General features: G+C 44.1%; 1 protein-coding gene across 1 annotated transcript in view; it reads left to right on the top strand.

Moving 5' to 3' along the window:
* Positions 1-12,028, top strand: part of LOC137380552 (collagen alpha-6(VI) chain-like) — a 174,268-nt gene that overhangs the window by 99,557 nt on the left and 62,683 nt on the right. Inside the window, exon 20 of the mRNA XM_068052548.1 lies at positions 2,726-2,788. Coding sequence (XP_067908649.1) covers positions 2,726-2,788 — 63 coding nt within the window. The remainder of the gene's footprint in view (positions 1-2,725; positions 2,789-12,028) is intronic.

Below are 12,028 nucleotides of genomic sequence, written 5' to 3'. Positions count from 1 at the left end.
TCCTTTGTGCTAGGTATGACTCCAATCAGTGGAGAGTTTTCACACTGATTCCCATTGACTTTAATTTTGCGAGGGCTCCTCAATGCCACATTCGGTCAAATGCTGCCTTGATGTCAAGGGCAGTCACTCTCACCTCACCTCTGGAATTCACCTTGTTTGCCCATGTTTGGACCAAGGCTGTAATATGGTCTGGAGCCGAGTGGCCCTGACGGAATCCAAACTGAGCATCGGTGAGCAGGTTATTGCTGAGTAAGTGCCACTTTATAGCACTGTCAATTACACCTTCCATCACTTGGCTGATGGTTGAGAGTAGTCTCATGCGGCAATAATTAGCCACACTTGATTTGTTTTTTTTTTTGGACAGGCCATACCTGGGCAATGTTCCATTTTTCAAGGTAGATGCCAGTATGGAATCTGTACTGGAACAGCTTGGCTAAGGGCCTGACTAGTTCTGGAGCACAACTCCTTAGTACTACAGCTGGGTTGTTGTCAGGGCCCATAGCCTTCGCTGTATACAGTGCCTTCAGCATTTCTTGATATGACATGGAGTAAATCAAATTGGCTGAATTGCCACCTGTGATGCCAGGGACCTCAGGAGGAGGCTGAGATGGATCATCCACTTGGCACTTCTGGATGAAGATGGTTGTAAATGCGTCAGCCTGGTCTTTTGCACTGATATGCTGGGCTTTTCCATCATTGAGGATGGGGATGTTTGTGCGGCCTACTCCTCCCATTCGTTGTTTAATTGTCCACCACCATTCATGACTGTGTGTGGCAGGACTCTAGAACTTCGATCTGATCCGTTGGTTGTGGGATCGCTTTGTTCTGTCTATCACAGGCTGCTTCCATTGTTTAGCATGTATGTAGACCTGTGTTGTAGCTTCACCAGCTTGGCACCTCATTTTTAAGTATGCCTTGTGCTGCCCCTGACATGATCTCCGGAACTCCTGATTGAGCCAGGGTTGATGCCCTGCCTTGATGGTAATGGTAGAGTGAGGGATGTGCTGGCCATGAGGTTACAGATTGTGGTTAAATACAATTCTGCTGTTCGTGATGCCCCACCGCGCCTCATGGATACCCAGTTTGGAGCTGCTAGGTCTGTTCTGAATCTATCCCATTTAGCATGTTGATTGTGCCACACAACACGACAGAGTGTACCCTCAGTGTGAAGATGGACTTCATTTCCATAAGGATTGTTCAGTGATCACTCCACGAGTACTGCCACGGACAGATGCATTTGTGACAGGTAGCTTGGTGAGGGTGAGGTTAGGTGGGTTTTTCCCTTTTGTTGGTTCACTCACCACCTGCCGCAGGCCTAGTCAGGCAGATATGTTCTTCGGACTTGGCCAGATCAGTCAATTCTGGTGTTACTGTGCCAGTCCTCTATCCAGAGTACATTCTGTGCCCTTGATACCCTAGTCTTTTTTCCAAGTTGTGTTCAACATGTAGGAGCACTGATTCATCAGCTGAGGGAGGGCTTTTGGTGGTAATCAGCAGAAGGTTTCCTTGTCCATGTTTCACCTGATGCCATGAGACTTCCTGGGGCCCAAAGTCAATGTTGAGGACTCTGAGGGCCACTGTATCCTACTGTACTGCCACCTCTGGTGGGTCTGTCCTGCTGGTGGGACAGGATACACCCAGGGATGGTGGATGAAGGGGTCTGGGGTATTGGCTGTAATATATGATGCAGTGAGTATGACTATGTCAGGCTGTTGCTTGACTAGTCTGTGGGACAGCTCTCCCAATTTAAGCACAGGTCCCCAGATGTTAGTGAGGGTCAAATGGTCAGTGTGTGCCTTTGTCATTTCTGATGCCTAGATCGATGACGGGTTGTCCATCCGATTTTATTCTTCTTCGACTTTTGTGTAGCAGTTTGATACAACTGAGTGGCTTGATAGGCTATTGCAGAGGGCAGTTGAGAGTAAACCACATTGCTGTGGGACTGGAGTCACAACCTTTTCAAGGGCAGTTAGGGATGGGCAATAAATGCTGGCTTTGCCAGCAATGCCCACATCCCATGAAAGAATAAAAAAAACATGCAGACCAGACCAGGTATGGACAGCAGATTTCCTTCTCTCAAGGGAATCAGTGAACCAGATGGGTTTTTACGACAATCCGGTAGTTTCATGGTCATCATTACTGAGACTAGCTTTTTATTCCAGATTTATTAATTACATTTAAATTCCACTAGCTGCTATGGTGGGATTTGATCTCAGATCTCAGGAGGATTAGTCTAGGTTTCTCGATTGTGACATTACTACAATGCTATCATTCCCTTTACCAATCCCTCCTGCTTTACTAATGTCCATGAGTAAGAACTGGTACCCTGCAAAGACTAAGAACAATCACTGCCAGAACTATGATAGATTAGAGCTGATTTTGGCTAGATTTGGGGAAGCTAGATTTTCTGAAACAAAAGCAGATGAGCTTGGTTTGGGGCATTATGAAATTATGTTAATTATATAATGCAATTATATTGTTACATAGTTTAGTGCTAAAAACCAAATGGAAATATGAATGATAAATGTTGATTTTGCTGGCAGGAGCAGGAAGGGGAGTGATGCTGGTGAGGACTGAGCTGGGTGGGTGGGGGCAGAAAGCAACAATTAGCAGTGTAATATCGGGGGTTATTGACTATGCACCAATTTCCATTATTTGTCCTTTTGGTTAAGATGGTATTGAAGTACCATTGTATTCATTAAATAATACTTATTTCTGCATGTAGGGAGCTAAAGGAAGAGTCGGTAATCAAGGTCCTCAAGGAGAACCAGGAATCCGAGGTCCACAGGTTATTAACAGTAGTGATTAGTATTTAATGAGTATATTGGAACTGTATAAGCTCAGTGTTTATCTATTTTTCATGCTGCAGAATTACTAACATTTTAATGAGTGACTCAACTGAATTTTATCTATAGGTGAAAATAATACTAAGGTTTTTGGAGCATTCATTATTTTCTAACCTTTAATCTGTCATTATTTTACCTATTGATACATATGTGCAAAATTGCCAAACTCAGGGTAGTCTGGACAGGTTTTGAGTCAACATTCCAAGGCTTGAATGAGTGTGATAGAACATTATATGTGATAGAACATCATGTGTGGATTCCATTATTGTTAGTCGGACAGACCTTAAAAGATGTTCACATTTCAATTTCCAATGGCGAATTTTCAAATTTTAGTTAACCCAAGCGGATTTTCCATGGTGTTGCACATGGTATGTCAGAGTGCATGGTCTCTCTTTTACAAGTCTCTATTGTCCTTGTGTTTTTGGCCTAGAGACTGGATTGCACTACACTCATTTTACAAATGTAAAACGAGTGCCTAAGGATCCAATATGCCAGGCAGCGTGTGCACAGTCATTGCGCACCAGAAGTGCATCACCCACACCCATAAGCACCCAGGGTACACATCTGTAACAAAAATTTGATTGTGCATGACCATAGCAAAGGGACGACTGGAGACTGCCACTGGAAAGGTAAGTTTGAACTTACATCTTCCACTCCCTTCTTTCCATCTCCTCTCCCATGTGCTGTACCATCTGAGACCCCCACCCGGATCACCTCACTTGCCACCTGTCTGTGGCCCTTGGTGTCAGGATGGGAGCTGGCCAATTTCTTGCCCTCCCGGAATTGGAAAACTGCAGGGCAGTGGCCATTTGGTGCCTGCAGCGTCTTGGCAGAATGTACATCTCTGCATCTCAAAATGGCTTGGGCCTCTTAAGGTAAGAATGGGCATCACCCACCAGTTCTCTACCTATAGTGTAAATCAGCTCTGCCTCTTTCCTTGTACCTTTCTGTTTCTCTCTCTTGCCTCTATCTGTCTGTGTTTTCCTGTCTTGCAGCTGTTAGTAATTAGAACATTTGCAGGTTTCAACTTTCAACAAAACACAGTTAAGATAATTTTGTTGGCTTTGAAATGCAACTTGTATTTTGTTTGAAAAATGTATCAAATTACCTTAACAAAAGACACAGGGGCTATTTTCCTTGGATGCTTTAGGTGGCCAAAATGGGGTCTTGAGCTGCAACGCCTGGTTAACCCGCCTTCAGTGCAAGACACCAGCTTGGCAAAGGAGTTGAAGCACACGCTAGGAATGGCCACCCTGAGGATCATTAAGGTTCTGATGACCAATTAAAGTGTGTCCTAATGCTCATTAAAGAAGCTGCATGCCATTTTGCTGGATAGTGCTGCAATTAACAGTCTCTCCTAACAGCAACCAGTGAGGATTGCAAGGGTTACTTCCAGCCATGCTCAGCTTTCACTGTTCACTTTTTGTTCGAGGTCGACTGACTACACATCGGAAAACTTTCTGGGGAACTTTGTCAAGACTTCACCAACAACATTTATTCTGCAAATTCTCTGATGGCTTCAACCAAAGAGAGTGAGCTCTGTGCTTCTGTACCTTATTGGAGACCTTATAGGAACCACTGGGAGAAAGGGAGTGTTTTGTCATGGGGATCTTTCTACAGGTTCCCCTTGCTCTGGAGGAGGAATGGAAGGAAGAGATGAGGCAGAACAGCATCAGCTGCTGGAGGGGAGAGGAACAGGAGGGCTCCAGATTCATAGTGACTTGCTGCATGCAGCACAACCTGGCAATTGTGCCAGAAGTTCAAACTCAGGAGTAATAAGTGAAGGAAGATGAGCAGGAGGAAGAGGGCTGGGGGATGGGAGGGAGCACCAGATGGTTCCAGGTAGATGGCCCACACCTGGGAAGGGACACTTTCCACCAACTAATTGAAGTCATTATACTTTGGGACCAAAAAAAATCAGACCATGATAAATACTTTTATTTCCATATACAGCAAGAGATGAGAAAACTGCATATTAACCAGAAATGATCACATTTTATTTCTACCAATATTATAGAACTAATGATTCTATAATGCTAATCAACTCAGCGTGTGCTTGTCAAACAGGTACTCTCCCATGCCATTGTCAGGGGCTCCCAGTCTCGTCAGGTTGGTATGTAGTCACATATCTTACCTTCCACAACTGAGGCTCCATCAGGAAGTCCACCATCTGCACTTAATCCTTTCAATCCCTTCCTCATGAAGAACACAATAAATGAGATCACCAATTCCAGCATTACAAAATTATCATATTCACTCTTTATCTAGAGCAAAGACAAACAATGAAAACATGACATGATCAACAGCACTTACAAATATGGAAGTGTTCATCCTGGTGCTTACACGTAATGTCTATTATATAAGTGCTCTTGTCTACTTTGGCGCTTCTACAAAGTGCAACTGAAGTGGTGGCAGCATATGAAGTGGATAGCTGCTGAGATTCTGAAAAGAGCAGTTCAGATGACCTCCTGGGATACCCTTGAGAGGTGTTATAACCCATGATGGCCCCACCTCACACTGCACCATCTCAGCATGAGCTTGAACAGACTAGGACACTTGGCTGACAGGCAACTGTAACGACAATAGTGGGGGGTGGGGGGGTGGTGGTGGTTAGGAAGCAGGAATGCTGCCATCCGGAGAGTGCCAGTAGGTTCCTGCTCCTTGATTCCCACACCTGTACCTCAGGTCACCCATTCTGCCAGCTCAGTGATCTACTGGAGGATAGATCAATGAGCTGCTGAGATACTCAGCAAGCCCCTTTCAACCAAGGAGCCCAGACACACCATGGCAGTTGCCCAAGTTTCCATTGCAGCACTTGGTCATTCCGTGGAAGCTGCTATGATTGCAGTGAAAGCTGTGACCTCAGCGTCAGATGATGTATGATGTTGGACTTCACAGGTCACTGGATGGAACTGGCCAGCCTCTTCACACTGGAGAGAATGGTTTCCAGGCTCTGCGTCAAGTCACAGGCCAGGCTGGAAGCGGACTCCCCCATCCCCTTAGCCACAATCATAAGCTTTTGGGCAGGCTGTCTATTGCACCAAGAATTCGGTTTGTTAACCCCATCAACCTTCTTCTGAATCTTGGCCCTGTGAGGTTCTCACCTGACTCCTTCACAGCAGAACTAGTATGTAACGGCTCCTGACACTGATTCATCAGTTGAGGGAGGTCGGTAGGTGGTAATCAGCAGGAGGTTTCCATGCCCATATTTCACCAGATACCATGAGACTCCCTCCTGAATGTATACCACTGTACCACCGCCTCTGGTGGGTCTGTCCTGCCGGTGGGACATGAATGGTGATGGAGGCGTCTGGGACATTTGTTGTAAGGTATTATTTGGTGAGTATGACTATGTCAGGCTGTTGCTTGACTAGTCTGTGAGGCAACTCTCCCAATTTTGGCACCAGTCCCTAGATATAGTAAGGAGGACTTTATAGGGCTGACTGGGTCGGGTGTGCCTTTGTCATTTCCAGTGCCTAGGGTAATGCCAGGTGGTCCGTCCAGTTTTATTCCTTTTCAACTTTTCTGTAGCGCTTTGGTACAACTGAGTGGCTTGCTAGGCCGTTTCAGAGGGCGGTTAAGAGTCAACCACATTGCTTTGTATCTGCAGTCACATGTAGGCCAAACCGAGTAAGGACGGCAGATTTCCTTCCCTAAAGGACATTAGTGAACCAGATGGGTTCATCTGCCATCTGCTGTTCCCCTCTCGATCACTGCTAGACTGTCTCCTGAAGGGGAATGATCTTCTGCAGTCATTCTTCCCCTCCCCTAGGATGTCTGCATGTCTCTGTCTATCTGTGTCTGAAGTGAAAGTACTGCCTGTGAAGTATGCAATCGCTTGAGGTGTGTGAATGTTAGTGTATAGTTAGATGGTGGATGGGGTGTGTTGAGATTGTGATGCTACTGGTGATGCATATATTGGGAAGTGTGTTTGTGAGATGGGACCACTCATGTCAAATCGTTACATTTTTTCTGGCACTGGAGCCATTTCCTGGGGGCAGGGCTCCTGGCTGTGACCTCCTTGGTGAACTTCCCTCACATTTACCACATTATTTGCCTCTGTGGCTTCCTTCGACCCCTGCAGGTACAGGACATCCCACTTCTTCTATACCTCCTCCACCAGGACCTCCAATGCTGCAGCCAAGAACCTTTGGCCCTCTCCCTCGGTCCCTGAGCCATTCTGATGTGTTCAGTTTTCTGTCAGCCAGCACGCTCCAAACTTTCCATGGAGTGTGTGAGCTGAGGCTACATATACTGCTCCACAAACATTGCTCCTAATCAGTGCTTGAGCGCTAAACATGCTATAGTGCCTAGCCTCAAAATTGCAGGCTACAGCAGGACTTTTAAACAGGCATGTCTTATCAGTTCAGTACCCATTTAATGCCTGTTTACACACTTTCCACAAAATAACCTCCATAATCTTTCTCCGTTTAATATATTTTCTGAAATTTATACAACACAGAATGCTGTCACTACTTCATCACTTTCCACATAAACATATATAGCCTGTTCTTTTATATGGATTTTCCCTCTAGCTTGTCTTTAAATCATTTTGAAGACACTGAACAGAATCTCTTAGAAATCATAGAAATAATAGAAAGTTTAAGGCACAGAAAGAGGCCACCGGCCGAAAAACGATCCACCTATTCTAATCCCACCTTCCAGCATTTGGTCCGTAGCCCTGCAGATTACGGCACTTGAGGTGCATATCCAGACTCTCTTTGAATGAGTTGAGGGTTTCTGCCTCAACTACCCTTTCAGGCAGTGAGTTCCAGACCATCACCACTCTCTGGGTGAAAAACCTTTCCTCATCTCCCCTCTAATTTTTCTACCAATCACTTTAAATCAACGCCCCTTAGTCACTGACCTCTCTGCTAAGACTCTTCACCTCCACTCTATCCAGGCCCCTCAAAATGTTGTACTTTTCAATCACACCTCCCCTCAGCCTTCTTGGTTCCAAGGAGAACAACCCCAGCCTGTCCAATCTTTCCTCATAGCTGCATTTTCCAGTCCTGGCAACATCCTCGTAAATCTCTTCTGTACCCTCTCTAGTGCAATTACATCCTTTCTGTAATGAGGTGACCAGAACTGCATACAGTACTCAAATTGTGGCCTAACCAATGAGTTATACAGTTCCAGCATAACCTCCCTGCTCTTGTATTCTATACCGTGGCTAATAAAGGAAAGGATTCCATATGCCTTCTTAACCTTCTCTTAGGAGCTAATTTAAAAAATCTATCAGTAACATTGACTGCGATACATCTTGGGAAATTAGGTGCACTGCAAATGCTTAGACTGCACAATGCACCAGAGCTCTGGACAAAATTATTCAAGGCTAGGCTTTGGCGAGAGTCTGAGGGCTTCAGGTTAAATTTTTAATCAAGACATTAAAACATGTTCATGAATAATTTTATCGATTTACTGTGAAATATGTATTTTTGATTTATTCGTACAACAACTTGCATTTATTAAGCGCCTTTAACAAGCTAAAGTGTCCCAAGGGGTTTACAGTAGCATTACATTTGATACCCAGCCACGTAAGGAGTTATTAGAAATTAAAACAGAAAGTGCTGGAAATACTCAGCAGGTCTTGCAGCATCTGTGGAGAGAGAAACAGCATTAACATTTCAGGTCAATGACCCTTCTTCAGAACTGGTAGAAGTTAGAAATGTAATAGGTTTTAAGTAGGTCAAATGGGGGAGGATGGAAAAAGAACAAAAGGGAAGGTCTTGGATAGAACGAAAGACAGGAGAAATTAAATGACAAAAGAGTTGGTGGGACAGAGCTAAATTGAGTAGTAATGAGACAAGTAAAGAAAGAAAACATGTGTCTGGAAGAGGTGTTAATGGCAGAATAATGAGCAGCTGCTATTCGAAAGCAAAAACAAGAGAAAATAAAGATTAAAGCTGAAACATGCCAAGAAAAGGAATCAAAATGGTTGAAGAGATTACAGTCTGAAGTTGTTGAATTGAATGTTGAGACTAGAAGGCTGTAATGTGCCTAATCGAAAGATGAGTTGTTGTTCCTCAAGCTTATGTTGACCTTCATTGGAACACTGCAGAGGCTGAGGACAGAGATGTCAGTGTGAGAGCCAGGTGGAGAATTAAAATGGCAGGCCAATGGAAGCTCGGGGTCACGCTTGTAGACTGGACAGAGGTGTTCCACACAGCGGTCATTCAATTTGCATTTGGACCAGGCCACCTTGTGAGTAGCAAATACAGTATGCTCGATTGAAAGAATCACTGTTTCACCTGGAAGGAGTGTTTTGGGGTTTGGACAGTGAGGAGAGAGGAGGTAAAAGGGCAGGTACTGCATCTCCTGCGCTTGCATGGAAAGGTGCTGTGGCAAGGGGACAGGGTGTTGGGGATGATAGAGGAGTGGAACAGGGTGTTATAGAGTGAACAGTCCCTTCAGAATGCTGAAAAGGGAGGGGAAAGGAAGATGTGTTTGGTGGTGGCATCACGCTGGAGGTGCCAGAAATGGTGGAGGATGATCTATTGAATTTGGGGGCTGATGGGGTGAAAGTTGAGGGCAAAGGGAATCCTGTCACAGTTCTAGGAGGGAGGGGAAGGGATAAGAGCAGAAATGTGGGAAATGGGTCGTACTCAGTCGAGGGCTCTGCCAACCACGGTGGGACAGAACTAAATTGAGTAGTAATGAGACAAGTAAAGAAAGAAAATGTGTCTCTGGAAGAGGTGGGGAAAAAGGAAGACATATCTGAAGCGCTGGTGTGGAAGGTTGCATCACCAGAGCAGATGCGATGAAGATGGAGAAGCTAGGATAATGGAATGGAGTCCTTACAGGAAGTAAGGTGTGAGGAAATGTAGTCGAGGTTGCTGTGGGAGTCAATGGGCTTCTAGTGAATATTTGTTGACAGTCTATCAACAAAAATGAAGACAGAGAAGGGAAGAGTCAGAGTTGGACCATGTGCAGGTATGGAAAGGGTGGAAATTGGAAGCAAAGTTGGTGAAGTTTTTCAGTTCAGGATGAAAGCAGGAAATGGCCCCGATACAGTCATCAATGTACCAGAAAAAGAGGTGAGGGAGGGTGTCTGAGTAGAACTGGAACAAGGAATGTTGCACATATCTCACAAAAAGTCAGAATTAGCTTTTGTAAGAAGATATTAAGACAGGTAACCACAGGCTTTTTAGGTTTTAGGGAGTGTCTTAAAGGAGGAGAGAGACGAAGAAGTCCAGGGAGGGAATTCCAGAGCTTAGGGCCTAGGCAGATGAAAGCACTGGTGAGAATGGTGAAATGATTAAAATTGGAATGTGCAACAGGCCAGAATTGGAGGAGCACAGATATCTTGAAGAGTTGTAGGGCTGGAGGAGGCTATAGAGATGGGGAGAGGCAAGGCCATGGAGGGATTTGAAAATAGAGATGAACATATTTTAATAGTGGCAATGCCGCATTGGGAGCCAATGAAGGTCAGAGAGCACATGGACGATGATATGGAGGTGGAAGTATACTGTCATTGTGATGGAGCGGATATTGGTTTGTTTAAACTCTTATTTTTAACATTAGAAGTTTTAATCACAAGGGAAAAATGGCACTGAAATATAGTGCTGCATCTGGAGCAGCAATAGTTAAATGGAAGCTTCATCCACAATAATGCTGCTTGCTAAAGTGGCAGATACATGATAGCTGTTTTGTGTATTTTACTGTAATTTACTGTTAGTATGTATCTGGAAATAATTTAATAGTGCTGAATGTATGAATCAATTTGAGTTGAGACATGCCTATACTGAATCTCATGCTTTCCTCAAACTCAATGACCTAGCCTTGGTTAAACAGGCCAAGTAGAGATATTTTCAACCTCATAGCTGAGTTCCAGGATATCTTTACAATGTAGATACAGGAATGATCATGTATTATTTTTAGTGATGGCATGAAATTATAAATAGGTAACACTTGCAACAGAAAAATGCTATGTACCTCCAGAAACGTGTCAAATGTGATACAATCAACCTGACTGAACTTGTTTTTGTTTTCTATAAACCAACACTTTTCATACATATTGTAGGTGGAAATATGTGTTCTAAATGTATTACTTTGTTCGTTTTGCAGTTAGTAATTGAAATCAAAACTAAGGATTTATTTTACAGTGTCTTCAACAAGGACATAAATTATCAAATTCAATGGGGCAGAAACTCTTTTGGGAAAATGTTACATTGCTGTTTGCACAGCCCATTTTTAATGATTACAGCTTGGAAAAAACTCTGAATGTGCCACAGCCTTCCACTGCAACACAAACAGCGGCATTTCTTTTTTATTTTGGGGAGGATGCTTGATAAATCCAGCATTTATTGCCCATCCCTAATTGCCCTTGAGAAGGTGGTGGTGAGCCGCCTTCTTGAACTGCTGCAGTCTATGTGGTGTAGGTACATCCACAGTGCTGTTAGGGAGAGAGTTCCAGGATTTTGGCCCAGCGACAGTGAAGGAACGGCGATATAGTTCCAAGTCAGGATGGACTGTGGCTTGGAAGGGAACTTGCAGGTGGTGGTGTTCCCATGCATCTGCTGCCCTTGTCCTTCTAGATGGTAGAGGTCACAGGTTTGGAAGGTGCAGTCGAAGGAGGCTTGGCAAGTTGCTGGAATGAATCTTGTAGATGGTACACACGGCTGTCACTGTGCACCGGTGATGGAGGGACTAAACATTTAAGGTGGCAGATTGGGTGCCGATCATAGTTTATGCTAAATCCACATTATTTTACTATTTGCATCAAGTGCCCAGCAACAGATGACCATTTATCAACTAATAATACATACACCATTTGGTTGTATATACATCATCAACATAATGTTGGCACAGAGTATAGTATTAGATTCTAGTGTCTTGTTAATTGATAGTTAAGTGGCAATAGTGTGGAGGAAATCATTAAAGTCTATAATACTCTTCAATAAAGATTGGGCAAGAGAAATAAGAAGTAGACGAAGGAGTAGGCCATTCAGCCGCTCGAGCCTACTCTGCAATTCAATAAGATCATGGCTGATCAGATTGTGGGCTTAATTCCACTTTCTTGCTGGTCCCCCATAACACTTGATTTCCTTGAAGATCAAAAATGTGTCTAACTCAGCCTTGAATATCTTCAATGACCCAGCCTCCACTGCTCTCTGGGGTGGAGAATTCCAAAGATTAACAGCCCATTGAGAGAAGAAATTCTTCCTCATCGCTGTCTTAAA

Source organism: Heterodontus francisci, chromosome 2, assembly GCF_036365525.1.
Source record: "Heterodontus francisci isolate sHetFra1 chromosome 2, sHetFra1.hap1, whole genome shotgun sequence".
In the NCBI taxonomy this organism is placed as follows: domain Eukaryota; kingdom Metazoa; phylum Chordata; class Chondrichthyes; order Heterodontiformes; family Heterodontidae; genus Heterodontus; species Heterodontus francisci.
This window is presented reverse-complemented; position numbering and strand designations above follow the sequence as displayed.